At 40.8% G+C, this 19,165-nt stretch overlaps 2 protein-coding genes across 3 annotated transcripts; both read left to right on the forward strand.

Moving 5' to 3' along the window:
- The first annotated feature begins 230 nt into the window (after positions 1 to 230).
- Positions 231 to 2,943, forward strand: LOC146611093 (glucose-induced degradation protein 8-B homolog). Of its 2 annotated transcripts, none has more exons than XM_085344687.1 (5): positions 231 to 297; positions 657 to 786; positions 934 to 1,130; positions 1,230 to 1,427; positions 1,896 to 2,943. In XM_085344687.1, the coding sequence occupies exons 2-5, from the start codon at positions 669 to 671 to the stop codon at positions 2,067 to 2,069; spliced, it is 687 nt and encodes a 228-aa protein (XP_085200813.1). In that variant the 5' UTR covers positions 231 to 297; positions 657 to 668; the 3' UTR covers positions 2,070 to 2,943. The 2 variants fall into 2 exon arrangements, with proteins under 2 accessions (XP_085200813.1, XP_085200814.1); XM_085344688.1 differs by having other exon boundaries at positions 1,293 to 1,427.
- Positions 2,944 to 6,553: 3,610 nt separating this feature from the next.
- LOC146611094 (voltage-gated purine nucleotide uniporter SLC17A9-like) lies at positions 6,554 to 17,477 on the forward strand. Its single transcript, XM_085344190.1, has 13 exons — positions 6,554 to 6,950; positions 7,491 to 7,688; positions 8,189 to 8,328; positions 9,693 to 9,792; positions 10,070 to 10,200; positions 10,320 to 10,416; positions 11,130 to 11,226; positions 12,677 to 12,764; positions 12,869 to 12,903; positions 13,074 to 13,189; positions 15,299 to 15,354; positions 15,433 to 15,462; positions 15,837 to 17,477. The coding sequence occupies exons 1-13, from the start codon at positions 6,820 to 6,822 to the stop codon at positions 16,013 to 16,015; spliced, it is 1,398 nt and encodes a 465-aa protein (XP_085200316.1). The 5' UTR covers positions 6,554 to 6,819; the 3' UTR covers positions 16,016 to 17,477.
- Positions 17,478 to 19,165: the final 1,688 nt, after the last annotated feature.

The raw sequence follows: 19,165 nt of genomic DNA on the forward strand, positions 1-19,165 counted from the left end.
ACTGAAGAAAGCTCTTTTTTGAAGAAGAGACATGAATACAGACATTTTTAGATTGTTCTAACTCCTATTCTACACCTGTGGTCCTCTTCAAACCGCACTGAAAACGGTATGTTTTATGCACAATGGACTTTGTCACAGAGTGTGCATTTGCTGTGCTTCGGGTTTATTCTAGGGGGCAGCATTTTCTCTGCGGCACATTCTGCTACCGGAAATAAGGAAGACGAAGGAAGAAGAAGAAGAGGCTTACTCTCCGTTAGCTACCTAGCTACTGCTTGAAAGTAGCGACAAAATATTCAGGTATTGTGATAAAACTACCCATTATGTGGACATTATGTAGTATATAAATACTAATAGAATATAATTAAATATATTAAGGCTCGTCCTTGATGCGTTTATCCGAAGTATATGCTTTTAAAGGTGCAGGTTATCTTTGTTTTGATTCGTGTTGACGAAAGTCAGGCTTCAGTGTTGTGTTTTTCAGAGAAGGCCCAAACTATTGTTACGTAGAATTTCATATGTCATGTTGTCATGTTGCAGTCACACTGAAGGAATTACAGTTAGTTACATAAACCGTTAATACTACATAAGCCAATATTCTCGGTGTCTAAAATTATATCTTTTTAAATTGTAAACATAACCCCGATGCACTCCTGCAGGATCTTATCATAATGAGTTATGCAGAGAAGCCGGAGGATATAACAAGGGAGGAGTGGATGGAAAAACTCAACAATGTCCACATCCAGAGGGCTGATATGAACAGACTCATTATGAACTACCTGGTGACAGGTGAGGTATCTTTTTGTGGTTTTTGTTACAGAAAGTTGGGTTTCAGATGTCTATTCTTACAGACATCTGAAGCCAAGTACAGATGTGAGTGTGGATTTTGGGAGCGGATTTTTTCTTATGTATATATATTTTTTTCCTGTCCAACAGAGGGTTTTAAGGAGGCAGCAGAGAAGTTCAGGATGGAGTCTGGGATAGAGCCTAGTGTGGACTTGGACTCCTTAGATGAAAGAATTAAGATCAGAGAAATGATCTTGAAAGGACAGATCCAGGATGCTATCGCCCTAATCAACAGTCTGCACCCAGAGCTGTTGGACACAAATCGTTACCTCTACTTTCATCTCCAGGTGAGACATCTCAGCTTTGTACTTTAATAACTGCTTCTTGTTATGTATGCCTTGCTATTTTAACACCTGATTGCATCCATGGCTTTCTGGTTTTTGCAGCAGCAGCATCTTATTGAGCTGATTCGTTTGAGGGAGACTGAAGCTGCCCTTGAATTTGCTCAGTCTCAGCTAGCAGAACAGGGGGAAGAAAGCCGAGAATGTCTGACAGAGATGGAGAGGACGCTGGCCTTGCTGGCATTTGACAACCCAGAAGAGTCACCTTTCGGAGACCTCCTTAACATGATGCAGAGGCAAAAGGTAGAATCAGCACATTATAATTATTATACACACATTATAATTTTAAACTGATTTACTGTATAGGCAAAGTGTCCTTTAACTGATTGAAGGGAACATTCTAGCAGTTTTACATAAGAAGCCAATTTAAATTATCAGTACTACTCTCACCCAGTGAGCGTTTGTAAAGTTCAGTTCAATTCAGCTTTTTTTATGTTGTGCGAATTTACAACAGTCAATTCAGGGAATTTTATATTATTAGGTTTAAACCCAACAGTATTACAAAGATAACTCCAACAATCAGACAGTCCCTTATGAGCAGCAGCTAGTGATGGTGTGAGATAAAAACTCCCATCAACAGGAAGTGACCTTCATCCTGTGACGTCTGCTGTAGTTCTGAAGACAGATTTTTATAATCTGAGAACATCAAATGAAGTGATCTCATTTTCATACACAAGAAATTATTCTATATGTTGCTTTCTGTTTTTTTAGGTGTGGAGTGAAGTAAATCAGTGTGTACTAGACTATGAAAACAGAGAGTCAACCCCGAAGCTGGCCAAGCTCCTGAAGCTGCTGCTGTGGGCTCAAAATGAACTTGACCAAAAGAAAGTGAAGTATCCTAAAATGACTGACCTCAGCAAGGGAACCATTGAAGACCCAAAATAAGGATCAAAGTGAAAAAAGTACCACAGCATCACAAGATGGACACATTTCCTTTATCTATTCATACCCCGCAACAAACTGACTCATATAGAGTACAACCTTTTCTTTTTGTAAGGGTTGCTTTTTGATACTTTATTAACTCAGAATGTGCAGGAAACTGGATGGCATTTTAAAATGACCTCTCACACTAAAGTGACGTGCAAGTATTTCACTTGGTATTCTAATTTACATATTTGTTTATATAAAATTAGTATACTTAAGTTACACTAGTTTTTCTGTCTTTTGGCAGGGAAAGTTGTTGGCATTGGAATGTGTGAATAAAGCCTAAATTAGGCTATCACTTTCTGTGTGTAACCACTTAGAGGAGGAAAAGTTTGATCAGGATAAATGGTTGGCTTAGTGTGCACTGCTTCAAATAAACATATATTCCATCCCTAGAAAAAAAGTCTGCTCAGCTAAGCTGTTGGTCTTTCAGCTACTACTCTTGTGTGATGACAGTAGCCACAACTTGATACTTGGGGTGTTTGAAGCTACTGTTACCTTTTAAAGTTAAAATCTGCTTCAGATTTTATGCTGTATTGTTGCTTGAGGCATTATTAAAAAAAAGATGCCCACAAAGACTTTCAGACTAAATATAATATTAGCAATCTAGGAGATTACCGGAATGCCATCAAGTGTAAAGGCAGCCTCAGTTTCAGTGTTTTGAATACTGTTGATAATGTTTAAAGATGTGAATGGATAATGTGTCCGCAGACATGGAGGCACTTTTACAGATGGATTTATTTACATTTATGAAACCAGTCGCTGTTTTGCAAAATTTAATGTGCTTTTCTTTTTTTGCTGGGATATTATTTTGCAATAAAAGTGGGATTTTTAAACTGGGCAAGTGTTGAAAGACTTGGTGTGTTTCAATTCTAGAGACTTCAAACTGTAGAGGTAAAGAGCAATCAAGTATATTTAATTCCATTAAAATTCTGGTATATGACAGCTTACCAATTACATTAAACATTACCATGTTATACTGACTGTTACCAAACAAACAATATCATACTTTCACTTATAGGAATTCACTGAAAGAGACACAATGATGAATGACATGCTGTGAAACAAGTGTTCACTTTATTAACTCTAGAAAGTGTCCTGCCTGTGAATCATACTTATTACTGATGCATTCATGTATAGGTGATCTCTAATGAGAGTAGGGAGAGATGGAAGAGAGCCTGGAGTGGTGGAGGTATGTTCTGGAGTATAAGAAGCCAGATGGAGTACATGTGATTCCCGGCCGCGTCCTCAGGTCATGCGCGGCTCAGCTGGCTGGAGTGTTCACGCACATCTTCAACCTTTCCCTCTCTCTGTCTGTAGTCCCAGCCTGCTTCAAAATGGCCACCATCGTCCCTGTACCCAAATCCTCCACCATCTCCTCATTGAACGACTGGCGACCTGTAGCCCTGACCCCCATCGTAAGCAAATGCTTCGAGAAGCTGGTCAGGGACTTCATCTGCTCTGCACTACCCGACTCACTGGACCCTCTACAGTTTGCATACCGCCACAACAGGTCCACTGATGATGCCATAGCCTTGACACTACACACTGCCCTGTCACACCTGGAGAAGAGAGACACGTATGTGAGGATGCTGTTTGTAGATTACAGCTCAGCATTCAATACCATCGTTCCCTCGAAGCTGGACAGGAAACTGCAGGATCTAGGACTGAGCAGCTCCCTCTGCAGCTGGATCCTTAGCTTCCTGTCTGACAGACGCCAGGTGGTCAGACTGGGCAGCATCACCTCATCCCCCATCACACTGAACACTGGTGCTCCACAGGGGTGTGTACTGAGCCCTCTCCTGTACTCACTCTACACCTACGACTGCACAGCCACTAACAGCTCCAACATCATTGTGAAGTTTGCGGACGACACTACAGTGGTGGGTCTTATCACCAACGGTGATGAGACGGCTTACAGGGAGGAGGTCAGCGCCCTGACCCACTGGTGTCAAGACAACCATCTCACCCTCAACGTCGCAAAGACAAAGGAGTTGATAGTGGACTTCCGGAGGTGCAGAGAAGTACACACCCCCATCACCATCAACGGCGCTGCTGTGGAGAGAGTGAGCAGCTTCCGGTTCCTTGGAGTACATCTGGCTGAGGATCTTACGTGGTCAGTACACACAAACAAAACAGTGAAGAAGGCGCAGCAGCGCCTCTTCTTTCTCAGGAGACTGAAAAGATTCGGCATGAGCCCCCGCATCCTCAGGACCTTCTATCACTGTGCCATTGAGAGCATCCTCACTGGATGCATCACCACCTGGTACGGCAACAGCACCACCTACAACTGCAAAGCTCTCCAGCGAGTAGTGCGGTGCTCTGAACGGATAATTGGAGGTGAGCTTCCCTCCCTCCAAGACATCTACAGGAAGCGCTGCCTGAGGAAAGCGGGGAGGATCATCAAGGACTCCAGTCACCCCAGCCATAAACTGTTCAGACTGCTTCCATCAGGAAGGAGGTTCTGCAGCATCCGGTCCCGTACCAGCAGACTGAGAGACAGCTTTTTCCATCAGGCCATCAGACTGCTGAACACGTCATAGACACCTCAGCTTCACTACTGGAACTTCAACATTATGCACTCCACACTGTATATAAATGCCACTTGTTTTGCACATATTCAACTCTGTATATTTTATATATTTTATTATTATTATTATTATTATTATTATTATTATTATTTTATTTTTTTACTATTTAATTTGTAAAAATGTGTATACACACACACACACACACACACACACACACACGTAGGAAAATATTTAGTATACACATCCAGAAATGCATACACTATTATATATTGTACATATATTTATTAGTTTCAGGTTGGCCATTCTTGTATTTTGCTCGTTTGTGTTGTTGTGTTTGCACATCTCTGTTGCTTGTGGGGCTCGCACACAAGAATTTCACTCGCATGTGCTGTGCCAGTGTGCCTGCACATGTGATGTGACAATAAAAGTGATTTGATTTGATTTGATTTGATGTGAATGAATAGGAAAAAGATAAGTGGAAAGGTGAACATGCAAGGAGGAGATCTAGTGAGATGACATGAGTTTGAAAACCTGGGGTCTGTCATCCATAGCAACTAACAGTGCACAAGAAAGATGAAGAAGAAAGTGCAGGCAGGGTAGACTGGGTGAAAATGGTTGTCGGGGAATTTGTGACAGAAGGACAGCAGAAAGAGTGAAAGGGAAGGTTTATAAGATGACAGTGAGGCCTCTGCGTGTTTGTATGGATCCATGGTTTGGAGACAGTGGCACAGACAAAAAGACAGGAGGCAGACTGAAGCTATTAAGATTTGTATTGGGAGTGACAAGAATGGACAGGATTAGAAATGAGCATATCAAAGGGACAGCTTAGGTTAAGTGCTTTGGAAACAAAGATAAAGAGGCAAGGTTGTAATGGTTTAGACATGTGCAGAGGAGGGAAAATGGATGTGCCAGACAAAGATGTTGAATATGGAGATGCCAGACAGGAAAAAAAGAGGAAGAACACAGAGAAAATTCACTGATGTATTCAAAGGATTGGTGTAACAGAAGAGTAAGCTAGTGATTGGATGAGATAGAGACAGACAACACACTGCGGTGATATCTAAACGGTGACTAAATATGCAACTAAAAAAATCTTAAATTCTTAACTTGCCCCTGCGGGCAGTCTTTATCCTTCAAGCTTGGGTCTTTGCTGTTCCTGGAACTGCACTGTTCTGAACAGAGATCTACCAGTCTATCCACTCTACCAGTCTGGGGGTCACTGTTGGCTTCACCCTTCAAATCGCCGCTCTCAGCCCTTGGTATTTCTCAAGCTTCTGAGAATTCCTTCTACCTGATGTTACCATATATATATATATACATATATATATATATATGTATATATATATATATATACATATATATATATATATATATATATATATATATATATATGTATGTGTATGTGTGTGTGTGTAGGTGAAGTCTGCTGTTAATTTGTCCTCTTATTTTACTATCAAAAAGTTTGTTACTTTACACTGTTGCCGTACATTAATTCCCACCGGCAACCAGCATACATGCTGTGACGTGTTATGTAACAATTTCCTGCTAACTCAGTATAGCCGGGGGAGCATTTCAGCAACCTTCTAGGTACTGCGCATTTTGGTGCCCCATCCCGACAGCTGCATCTCAGCACGGGGAGAATCACATCTTCATCCGGCAAGGACAGCTCACCGACAGAGCCCATCCTGGTTCTCCGCGGAGGCTCTGTTTCTACTTGCAGTACTGCATCGTCATCATCGCCGAGGGCCCGTAGTCACAGGCGTCTCTCTGACGTTTCAGATGATAAGGTAACGGATGAAGCAGCCGGGCTAAACCACTTCCTGATTAACCCTAGCGACGACAAGAAGAACTGCTGCGTGGCTGCTGGCTGGAGGAGGAGGCAGGGAAGAAAAACTGACACGTGGATTACTCCTCCTAGGCCATCAGGAAAAACAGACTGCCCCCCCTTCTAGCTCTGTTTCGAATACGGCGATCACCTCCTCTCTCTCTGTTAGTCCAGTTTTACAGGGTATGGAATTCACCGTCAGGATCCTATGATGTGATTTCGCGCATACTTTTAGGAGAAGATTTCCCCTTTTCACCCGAACGCTTACTTTTCTCACTGATCGACCGGAAAGGGAAGAAAGTGCAGTATACCCGGAGCGGTTGAGAAGAGGCTGCCGTCCGTCACCTCACGTTGAATGGCAGTTATTCAAAAACATGGCAAGACCTATAGTCCAGATTTGGTCTGTCACAAGGACAACCACCCGCCCGCCAAGATCGTCCCCGGGTGTCATAAGAAGTGGCCTGAACACAACACCAGCTGGTCAAGGTAACCGTTGGTAACACCAACTCATCGGGGCTCGTTTTAACCATGTTTTAACAACTCTACTAAATCAAACCCACCGCCTAAAAGGCTCACAGAGGCCATATGGAGGGGGGGGAGAGTTTTTAACTTTTAAATCGTTAATGACGCTTAATGCCTGCCGGTCCTCTCAGGGTTTCTGAAGTGCTGTATCTGGTGGTGACACGTATCTTTTCTGGCCTTTCATGGCTCAGTGTTTTTATGCAGTGCTGTTTTGGCTAAAAAGAAGGAAATAACAGTGCTGCCTTTATGAAAAGACTGCCATGAACTATTATAAAGTTATGATGTACATTTTGAATACTAGTATCTTATGTATAAATCTAACCAAACCATGTTAGAACCCATCACCACTAACCCCTGTTGAATGCCCTACAGGTTGGACTTGCTTCCGCCACATACTGTAGATAAGACAGCCCCTACGAACTGGTCTAACAAGGCCAAAGTTTGTCCCCAGCTGTTGGGGGATGTGCAGCCAAATTCAAATTGTTCTGCTCTCCTCCGGTGCAGGCCTGTGGCAAGGATATGGACAGTGGTGCTGCTGCTGGGGACGTGCCTCCTGTACTGCGCCCGTGTGGCGATGCCCATCTGTGCCGTCAGCATGGCAGAGCAGTTCGGCTGGAGCAAGAGGGAGTCCGGCATGGTACTGGGCAGCTTCTTTTGGGGCTACTGCTTCACTCAGGTGTTCGGAGGCTACGTGAGTGACCGGTAAGAAACCGCATGCTCTATAAGTTGGTAGGCTCTGGGTTTATGATTGAAAATCATCTTGAGTCTACAGAACTCTGAAGCGGGTCTTCAGTTGGCATCTGTTCTAGTTTTAGAGTTGTAATTAAAATCAAGTCGCTTTATGTTGAACCGTGCTGGCACTGACGTAAGCAGCCCAGTGGTGTTTGCTCAGTCTACAGAGCGAGATGTTTGCCCTGTAATGTCATGTTAAGTCACAGTGTCATTAACAGATAAGCTGCATGGGTGTCTGCACAGTATTTTTTTTCCTCACTCTAGAAACTGTTAACAGTCCAAAATACTTGATCTAAATGCTCACCTTATTTAGATCAAATATTCTCTATGATTATATTTTCAGCCAAAGTTATCCAAAAGATTAAAACCTCTCAATGTGTTCTTCCAAGCTGATATCTTAGAAGTCAAAAGTTGATATCTTAGTAGGCCAAAGTTAAAGCTAATGCAACCCATCTGTGCTCTGTTCACAGGGTGGGAGGTGAGAAGGTCCTCCTGCTGTCTGCAGCAGCCTGGGGTTCAATGACAGCTTTCACCCCAATCCTGGCCCACTTCTGCTCCCAGCCGATCCTCTCTATGACACTAGCTCGCTTCCTCATGGGCCTACTGCAAGGTGAGATTAGCGGTGTGCAAGATGAATCACCACTTGAGATTACATTAGTGAGGTGTAAGATCCAGGTAATGAAAAAGGTCTCGGACAGTACTCCCATCGGTCGCAGTTTCGGGTTCCCGATAACTGCCAGACTTATTTGCATCTGTAATTGCTGTTTTTCAGTCGTATGTCCCTGCCAAAAAGTCATGCTTCCGTTTAAATGGACTCACATTGTGAAGACTTCTGAAATACAGTGTTGAGTGAGGGCCAGAAGTTTTTTGATTATTTTTCAGACCTTTAACATGCAAATGTGCAAATCTTTGACCTTTTGAATATAAAATGTCACCACTCCCCCCCCCCCCCCCCCCTTAACGTTTTTGTAATTTTCTATTCTATCTATGGCCTTATGTGACCTTGAAACATTTTTAAGCCCAAGAAGACGTTCGTGCCAAACCTGAAGACACAAAATTTCCTTTAGGGTTACTTGAGATATCATCTTCACAACAACTGAAGAGACAACAAAGCGATGTGAGGTCAGAGTGACTTTCTTTGAGTCCAAGTGAATGTTTGCCCCAGATTTGGTGAGATTTTCTCAGTGTGCTCTAAAGATATTGTGCACAAGAACAGTAGGGATGGGCAATCAGACATTATTCATCTGACCACAACTGCTGCTGCCTTTAATGCCTCAAGAACATTTGCCAGTAAATGGTCTTTCATTTATTTTTTGTGGCATTTCTTACAAAATTCTGTTTGCAATGCATCTGCTTACTGTCTGCATCAGGGAAGTCGAAATAATCTATCTGACCCACATGAACTCGTGCAGACACTTGTTAAAGTCCTTGTTGGTTCATGTTTGCGGACGTTTGTCTTGTGTTTAATGATTCAATTTGTCAGTCACACTTACAAGGAATGTGACTTGAACGTGTCCACTGCAGAGACAACAAAGAAATGTTAAAAACACCCTTGCACTAGCTAGTCTTTTAATGTTAAAAATGTGGGATCCCAGGAATCCAAGATCTTTGAGTATCCTACATTCATCATGGCTACTTTTTATATAGAAAACAAATAATAATTCTCATATTTGTTGAGCAATCAAGACATATTTACCTCTGCTGGTGGGATGTTCGATTTGTCAAACAGACATCTGTACTTTGCTTTGTTTGGCTTTAGAACAGCGATTAAGTTTAGTCATTTAAAAGTGTCCTTAAATTGATTTGACTGCATTGTTTTATTTCAAATAACCCAGCACAGTATCATATGTACTACTCTGTTTCTATTTTCTGTCACATTTTTATGTTTGTCTTATTAGACAATAATGTGTAACGTTCTTCCGCTGAACCTTAAGCCCTTCTAAAATTTGGTTATGCTTTGTGTTTTCATGTCAGGAGTTCATTACCCCTCTCTTGCAAGTCTGTGCTCACAAAAGGTGGTGGAAAGTGAAAGAGGCTTCCTCATGAGCACCGTGGGTAGTGGCTCCTATCTGGGGTGAGTCAAGTGTTATGCAATAACTGGGTAGTAGTGAGAAAAGGCTGAGTGTTCCTTCTTAGTTCATTATTGGGTGTTTTTATTGCAAAACAAGAAGTTTTTTTGTGCTTTTATTGATTTTAATAGCAGTTACTATTACATATGGTGATTTTATTGTTTCTGTAAAAATGTATAAGGAAATTTCACAATAAAATTCTGTCATACTAATCACATGCGGAAATGTCTTTTTACAGGGTTGTGTTTTAACTTGTCATGTTGTTGTGGTTTTATTTCCCAGCACTCTGGTAATTGGGGGGGCAGGCTCCCTCATGTTGGACCTTTACGGCTGGCAGAGTGTTTTTTATGTTTCTGGACTCCTTTCAGTCCTGTGGGCCTACTGCATGTGGAAATATCTACTCAAAGGAGAAGGCAAGTGATGCTTCAGCTGTGTCAGTAGTTTCTGTGCTGTCTCTTATCTTGTACCTGCTCAGCTGGAGTCAGCATCTTCTTCTGTGCTCATGTTCCTGTATTTTATCTGTGTTTTGTAGGGCCTATAATCACCCTGGAGTCCCTGGGCAGCAGTGGAGCCCAGTCCAAACTGACCAAAAGACATTGGTTACGGCTCTTAAAACAACCTGCTGTCTGGTGAGATAAAGCCTGTGTTTATTTATGAGGGTGTGACTTTATGTGCAATTGCACCTATAATTTTTGCACACATATTTTATGCTCTGTGCACATGTGCAGTACTGCATGCTTGTTTTCATATTCAGATGGATAAGCAGCAATAATCTTGCCTGTGTGCCTTCAGGTTCTGATGTAATGCTTCGGCTGATTTACTGCAACCTCAAAATTTCAGAATACTAATTGTAACCATTGCATGTGTGTTGAGCTAGAAGAAAAAAAATAGGTGGAGGAATGTGGAAATATGTAAAATATCTTATTATTGGATTTATGTTGGTGTTCCTCAACTGTCTGAATCATGTCTCTGAGGTCTTTTCCTTCCAGTCCCTCCCTATGACCTAGATATTTATACACTGTAATACACCTGATGTGCTCCATTTTCAGTGACACAGAGTACATGTGTGGTCTTAATTGATCTGATCCCTGTTGACACCTCCACATATTACATGGTAGTTTAGGCTTGTAAGTATTACTATGCTGTTGACTCACTTTAACATAATGCATCATACCTTCATAGAGGTATCGGTTAATAACAAATAGCACAGATACAAACCTTTGTCTAATAGGAAAAACAGTATCTAAGTCAATGTGTCATTGTGTGCTAAAAAACCCAGAGCGAGTAGTTGTGTAATTATAATGGGCTCACTGAGACTTGTTTTTCTTCATTCAATAACCAGTGCTGTAATAGTGACGCACCTCTGCACGGCGAGCACCTTCTTTACTCTTTTGTCATGGCTGCCAACATTCTTTAAAGACACATTCCCCGATGCCAAGGTAACTATTTTCTCATGACTCCTTTGATTATTAGAGAAACCAATCAATAAAAAAAGGGCTTAAGGGATAAAAATATGAAATACTGCACCTTTATTTACTAGACTTAGAGTCTACAGCCATGTGAGTGACTTTGTGAAAGTAGAATTAGATATAAAGGCGCTTTGAACTATGTTCTAAGTTTTGCAGTTATATAAATCAAAACTCTGAATAGGTTAAAATTTTGACCAAATGGTGGCGCTTGAGGAAAAGTCAAGGAAAAATGCACTCTTTTGTAAACTCCTGTTTTGAAGCTTTGATTTTAGAATTTTGGCCATCACCATCCTGGTTTCATGGAACCAGAAGTGACCACTTAAATGACACTGTGGAGGATTCATAGACTGCATTGCACAGACACAGATATCTGCTGAATAACATACGAATAAAATACTACAGTTTGACTCTTTAGAATTCACATATAGGCTGTAGGAAAAAATAACCAGCAAAAATGGTGCCAGCAATATTATATGTCAGGTAGTTGCATTAAACAGGCTCCAAAAGGCACAAGTAACACAAGTGCAATTGAGTCATCTGGTTCAGTGACTCAAATTAGCTGAGGTGAACTAGCTTTGGACATCTTATTCTGCATCTTTTAAGACTTAATGAAATTTAAGAAGGAGATTACAAGAAAGGATGAAAAATAAAATCAACCTCCCAGAACTGTTATGGAAGTAGATATTAGGTGGGGGTTTTCTTTGGCCAAAACCTCCTTTTTTGTACTAGGCTGCAAACATGTTTACTTATGGTACAATGTTGAGCATTTTAACTTGAAAATCTGTCTGACCAAGCAGCTGGAAAAATTACAAGAACTATAGTTCCTGGAGGGGCCACTTGAGCCTGGCTGCAAAACAGAGGCAATCTCCATAGATTTGCATGCTAAAATGTCCAAATTAACAAACACCACTGCAAAGCATGTTTACAACCTAGCACAAAAATGGCCCAAATTCATAACAGCTCTACAATTGGTGGGTTTTCTTGTTGTTTTAACTCGTGGTTTTTCTAAGATTTTTAGCTGTGGCCACTTTGATTGCCAGATTTGGTGATGTAGGCAGCTGGTTTGTCAGGTATATTTGTATTTAACATACTTGAAGAACAAGTATATTTAGCACCCTGCCATATTTCCTAAACATGGGTTCCTCTGGTTCCTTAAAAGCATGACAGTGACTAAAATGCTATTGCTTAGGCTTTAAAATGCAGTCAAGAAACCACTGGGTTTCTACATCCATCTTCTAAAAATAATTTTTAAGACTCGTCGACTTTTTAAAGCAACATTAAGTCACAGTTATTTGTCATTAATTGTTAGGATCATCATCACTGAGACAGGTCACTAAAACAGCACATGTCCTTGATACACTACACGAAGCTGGCTGCTGTATGTGGTCAAATAAAGCCCAAAAATATTTTATCTTTCCAGGGCTGGGTGTTCAATGTCATTCCTTGGTTAGTGGCCATACCGTCATCCCTCTTTAGTGGCTGTCTCTCTGACCACCTCATCAGTCAAGGTAAACAATAGGAGAAATAAACTGTACATCAGTATTATTTTAAATGTTTAGTGCACTGATATCGTTACATTGGACTTCCCTAATCTCTCTTCTGAATCCCTCAGGCTTCGATACAGCATCAGTGAGGAAGTTGATGCAGGTACGATATTTCTCAGTTGTTCAGTTATTCTGTTGTATGTTGCATGTTTAGTGTGATTCTTCTTCCCAGTACAAAGTGCATGACTGTCCTGTTTACACTGCTTATGTAATGAATTATGTACAATTGTGTTTGATGTGGGGTTTTTTAATGTGTCCATCCCTCTGTGTTAGTTTTTCTCCATGGGTGTGTCCAGTGTGTTTACCCTTCTTCTGTGTGGCACAACTACCTTCCCCTGGGCTGTAGCATTTGTGTCTGCCACCATGGGCCTCACCACCTTCAGTCACAGGTACTGCCACCCATTGTTTCCTCACACTCTGTAGCTGTATTCACACTTATGCTGCAGCCCTGAACTTTTCTAAACATTACCCGACAGAGGTGCTTATGAGAACACATTGATCCCACGTGACTGGATCAAATATTAAATGGTCTTTAACCTGCTTGTTCCTTAGTAAGAAATGTTTTGCCCCATTGTGGGTATTTGTGCAGATGTGAGGTTAGCTTTACATGTGAATGTGGTGTTTCCTGAGAGATTGTTTTGTGTTTTGTTCACTCAAACTTGATGATACAATTTCAGAATATTACCCTTATTTGCATAGCTGCTTAGAAATTAAATGTTAAATATTTCACCACTCCGCCCCCCAGTGTACAACTTTGTATTTGAAAAAGTCTTAAATCATGCTGCTTGGCTCAGGCATAACCAAGGAAGACTTGGCAGATCTCAGCTTTTATTAGGCATGCAGTTTGTCTAGTTGTCATTGTATCGGATCAGTGTCTGTAAGCATTTATGTTTTAACCACTTTACCTAGTAGTGCCTTATTACATTTGGTTTGTCTTGGAATTCGTCATCCCAGCTACTAACAGGGCATAAACATCGACTTTAATTATAATAAGTTAAAATAACTTCCAAAGTAAATACTGCATTTTTTTTAAAGAATGCATCAATGCATGTTTGGTGTGCTAATAAGTATGCAAGCCAACTTGGGTTTATGGTAATGAAGGTACAGCCGCTACAATGGTATGATTCATTGATGTGTATTTAATAACTTGTGAACAACACTGGAGCTCTTTGGCACAGAGGAACATTTTAAAAAAGAGTGACTAAAGAAAAGGATAAAAAAGAATAAGAAAACAATGATCAGTTCTTTGGTGGTTTGGGGCTTTTAAGGGATTTGTTCAAAGCAATAAGATATCAAAAATATCCATCCATCCATTCGCTTTCGCTTCTCCTTTTCAGGGTCGCGGGGGGGGGGGCGCTGGAGCCTATCCCAGCTGTCATAGGGCGAGAGGCGGGGTACACCCTGGACAGGTCGCCAGTCTGTCGCAGGGCCAACACACAGGGACAGACAACCATTCGCACTCACATTCACTCGCACATTCACACCTAGTGGCAATTTGGATTTTCCAATTACCGGTAACCTATCCTCACAAGCTGCATGTCTTTGGACGGTGGGAGGAAGCCGGAGTACCCGGAGGGAACCCACGCAAACACGGGGAGAACATGCAAACTCCACACAGAAAGACCCCGGCCTGATGTTGGAATTGAACTCAGGACCTTCTTGCTGTGCGGCAACAGTGCTAACCCTATCAAAAATATATCTAAAAATAATCAGATATCCTTTAAATGAAATTGTGAGTGCACTTCTTTTAGTGTATTCAGTTGCATATTGAAAGGGGAAGCTTGAGGAACAATGACCATGGTAACCATCAATGACTTTGCATCTGTTCATTAGCAGCCTTTTACCAGCCATGTGGTTTTTCTGTTTGACAAAATAGTGTTTATGTGCTTAAAGAAAAAAATTTTTCCTTCCTTGTTACTAAAGCTGATTCTGAAGTATGATTTCACTAACTCAGAAGGTACAGCAACCGTGGCAGTTGGTCTTGAATCAACTGTAATCTCCACATTTTGATTTTTTTCTTGAAATTCTAACTTTATTCTCAAAACAATCATCAATATAGATTTTTTCTAACTGTGGCCCTAATACTACATTTTATACATATTTGAATGGTGTAAATAAAAAGTATAAGTTATATACATATATTACCTCGTAGTAATAATCAGTAAATTTAATGATTATGATGTGGACAATAAATGTATTTCATTTTGTTTTTATGTGGCTCCATTAATGATATTTCGAACTCACTAAAGAAAATCTATTCTTCACTCTGGTTCCAGCCTTGATGACTAAAAGAGAGTGGAATTGATATAGATATGTTTACAATAAACCAGTAAATATGCATTCAGCAGTAGCCCATACAGACACAGATTTTCTCTCCATCTGTTTTTTTATGGGAAAAAATGCCATTCAGAGTTAGGCTTATACTCTGTTGCGGTTTGGGATGTATTTAGAGTCATTTCTGAAGTTCAAATTGACAATGACATGTTTTTCTGTTGCAGTGGTGTTTCTGTAAATGTTCAAGATCTTGCTCCGTCCTGTGCTGGCGCTTTATTTGGTAAGTTCTAAAAATGTGTTTTAGAACAATGGCAAAATGTCACACCTTACGAGTAATTACTGTACATTTCTTTTCCAGGCGTTATGAATACATGCGGTGCTTTCTCAGGTGAGTTTGTATTAATTAAAAAAATATCTACATGTCATTAATCTTTTACCAGTAGTTGCTTCCATGCTTTTAAGTGAAATCATTGATTCACTTCTCTAAATTCAAACTTTGAGGTGATGTGCTGAATGTCAGTCCCGCTTGTCTCTTTGTCCCATTCATATTTCATCAAGGGACCATGATGAAGTTTGTGTCAGATGAATAATACAGGGATGAGGAGATGACAGTTAGTGGTCCTGTGAGGGACACAGAAAAGATTGACATTTTCTCTGTAGAAATTTAGATGTGGGACAAATTGAATAGTTTTGCCACTTGCACATGTTGTTACCCTCTTTGTGCTGCTTTGCTATTTATAGCTACTCTGTGTTCCTGTGCAGGGGTCTTAATGGTGTACTTCTCGGGGTATCTCATTGAGGCGACAGGCTCATGGGCTTCTGTGTTTGCCCTCATCACCACGGTCAACTTGCTTGGCCTCTGTACCTTCCTGGCATTCGCTGAGGCACGCCGGGTTGACATTGACTCTACTAAGTTCCGCCACCACAACATACACATCTAAATCGTCAGTTATTGGAGGGACCTGAATGTGACCTCGGGCAACCAGCAGCTGCGATATTATCCAGCGCATAGATGGAACTGCACACAACAATTATGAAAAGTTTGATTGGCTCTGTGGTTGTTTGACTGCAACAGCAGCACACAGCAGAGCCTGCACAATGTTACTGAAAAGTCTTGTCGGGCTTTAACCTTGGATCCTGGAAAGAAGACAACTGTGTTAAAGGGTGCTGTGCTAGTTAAAGAAGAACGTGGAAGTAGGAAAGACTACACTACCTCCAGGCTCCATGGAAAATAGTTTACACTTAACATGTGTACAAACTGTGTTACTTAGGAACAAGAAAATCAAACAGATTGTTAACTGAAAGCCATAGCCCACTGCTCTGCTGTGTTTGTGCCGAAGGAGCTGTGACAGTGATGGATGTGTCACTCTCCGGAGTGAGAGCTGTGACAGACCGAGGTGGTTTGTTTTTGCCCTGCAGGGATGGGTTAGGCGGCGTGGATGACACAGGGAGAGTCCAGCCTCTCATACCTGAAGTCTTTTATTAGTACGCCTCACTCAGCCGTCACTGAGAGATCTGAGTGACACCTCATTACCCAGCCACTAATTACTTTAAAGGCGGTTTAATGTCCTATACAATTTACCTTCTGTGGTTCGAATCACCAAGAGCTTTATGGCAGCAAGGCTTTGCCTAGGCGCTCTCGCTGATCGTTGTCTCCAAGGGTTTGTTTTAAGTTGAAAGACCAAAGGTTATTAATTAATTTAAATAATTGTATTTTCATTATTTGTAATTGCATGGAATAGAAATACCTCACCTAACTGCTTTGAGTAATTTTATATTTATATGGATAGAGTTTGAAAGACTTTCTTTTTTTAAATTGTGTTAAATAGACAACAAATATATCTAAATAATCACCAGTGTGATATCATAATAATGTAAAAACAACACATGCAGACAACACGATTCTTCAAGAAGAAACCTTTTTAGGTTGCATTATTATCATCGCACTTAATACCTTTGTTACTTAGGCACTAGACAGGAAGTGATATCAGTATTTGAGAGGGCATCCATTAACTTTTCATGATAGATAGTGCTAGCTGTCACTAAGGCAGTTTGAAATAGTCTCCAAGTTACACAGTGACGTTATGAATGTTAGGGGACAGGCGAGATAACGATAAATTATCGGATTCAGTACAATCGAACTGGAAACCTATGTAGCAACGTAAAACTAGCTGCATAACTCCGTCTGAAGGTTTAGGTAAATGTAATGTTTATCTTTGGCGTTCACAGTTTTACAAGTTCTGTTTTCATGTTAGGTCCAGATGCTTATTTGATACCTTAAATCTATGTATTTATTGTTTCGTGCCTCAGTTGAGCAACAAGAAAACTGCAAGACATGCACCTTCGTGGTAACAAAGTGTCAAGTGCTGATTGCTGTACATTGCTGATAGTTGCCTTATTTGTTGGATTTTTGTTGCCTCTTTGTCTTTTGTTACTGTTATTGGCATACAACTCCACATTGGCTTATATTTTCTAGGATTTTATTCCATGTATACTTGGAGGTGTAACATGAAGTGCATTTCTGATGTTGGCATTGTCACTTGTTACAAAAAAGAATGAAGTCATTGGATTTATTTAAAGCGCAGCTCTCCGTCTTTCAGAGTAAAAAAAAAAGAACATTTCTTTACCTATTTATTTTTGTGTTTGGTAGAAAAACATAATCCTAAGTAGCTATAAATTATGATTACCTTTTTAAAAACTCTTATCTAAAATCGAGTATCTTTCCCCAAATCTCTTAAAATTCTGTTCCAACACTATGTTTTTAGTGTGGCCGTACACAGAGTGTGTTTTGCTTGGGTGTATCGATATCCACGTATTGGTATTGTTCCGGGATCATCATAATTAATGTTCGTTAGGGTGTGATTTTGGGCTAGGGTTAGTGTTACTGGCTATAGTTATGGTTATGAGCTTGTGATGACATCACAACATAGGTTTTGATGATCCAACAACAACACAAATGCGGGGACATCAGATCATGCTTGTGTTTGTGTCTTACATAAGACTACTGTACAAAATAATCCCTCTTCAACAGTTTTTTTTTTTTTCTTATGCTGGATCTCACAGTTGCTTGCACTGCACTATTCACAAATGCCCACATGCCTCTTTTTTTTGTTATGTTCACATCTTGAAAATGTAAACCTTTTACATTATAAATAGTTTTCGCCAACATATCTTACTACAGGTTGCTGAAAGCCTTCTGTCAAATAGTTTTTGATAACCTGTAATGTACACGTTAGATAAAATAAAATGCAGTATTCTAATGTGTTTCAGATATACTGTATTTAAAAGCTCTTGAGTTTGAATAAAAAAATATATATTTTTGTCAACTATTTTGAGTTTCTTCAATATGTTGCACAGAGAAAATACTGCGTGTATTTTCTCTGCATCTCCACAGAGAGGCAGTGCAGCATCAGTAATGAGGCGAGCACACGGCGTGCTTCCCAATCTCCAGATACTCCACAGTTCCTGTTATGTATAAAGGGGTCCTCCTGTTTAACAGCATACCCATGAAGTTTTCATGAATGTCGATTTGCAGCAAATATCGCCAGCTTCTGCACGAAAGAGCCTTTTCATACACAAAGCGTTCAAGCTTTTCAGGAACCATAAAGGTTTGTCCTGGGAACCTTTTATTTGGACTCCATTATTTAGACCAGTCCAAAGCAGGTTCCACCGCAGGTTCGTCGTGTTCACACTACCGGCCACACTACAGCCCCGGATCCCGAGTCCAGGCCAGCAGTACTTATGTGGTGGCACCATATGGCAGGATGCTGTGTGCCATGTTGGCTAGCTGGCACTACCCACGTGCGAATGGCCAGACGCTAGTCACTCCCCCTCATGGGACCGAATGGCTCGGGTTGCTATGGAGACGGATGGCTTGTGGCTGCCGCGTGGCGATGAAAAGAAAAAAAAAAAGGAGGGGTCACAAGTGAGTGAAAGTAACAAGTCAGATAAAAGTCAGAGGAGCGGAGCGGGTTGGCAGTGAATCTAGCTTTTTGATGTACAGTTCATATAAAAAAAGAAAACACGTCGGTGTTAAAGAGATGGCCAGTCACTTATTGGAGTGCTCTCACTGACACAAAATGGTGTTGTAA

The sequence above is a fragment of the Diplotaxodon limnothrissa genome, linkage group LG20, assembly GCF_057381915.1.
Source record: "Diplotaxodon limnothrissa isolate DT_005_m linkage group LG20, D_limnothrissa_male_GT1.1, whole genome shotgun sequence".
In the NCBI taxonomy this organism is placed as follows: Eukaryota; Metazoa; Chordata; class Actinopteri; order Cichliformes; family Cichlidae; genus Diplotaxodon; species Diplotaxodon limnothrissa.

Bases quoted from the DNA above. Each gene is read 5' to 3' on its own strand.
- LOC146611093 (XM_085344687.1), top strand. From the start codon at position 669: ATGAGTTATGCAGAGAAGCCGGAGGATATAACAAGGGAGGAGTGGATG. The intron at 787-933 runs GTGAGGTATCTT...CCTGTCCAACAG, and splicing joins TATGAACTACCTGGTGACAG to AGGGTTTTAAGGAGGCAGCA. The intron at 1,131-1,229 runs GTGAGACATCTC...TGGTTTTTGCAG, and splicing joins ACCTCTACTTTCATCTCCAG to CAGCAGCATCTTATTGAGCT.
- LOC146611094 (XM_085344190.1), top strand. From the start codon at position 6,820: ATGGCAGTTATTCAAAAACATGGCAAGACCTATAGTCCAGATTTGGTC. The intron at 10,201-10,319 runs GCAAGTGATGCT...TGTGTTTTGTAG, and splicing joins ATATCTACTCAAAGGAGAAG to GGCCTATAATCACCCTGGAG. The intron at 12,765-12,868 runs GTAAACAATAGG...TGAATCCCTCAG, and splicing joins TGACCACCTCATCAGTCAAG to GCTTCGATACAGCATCAGTG.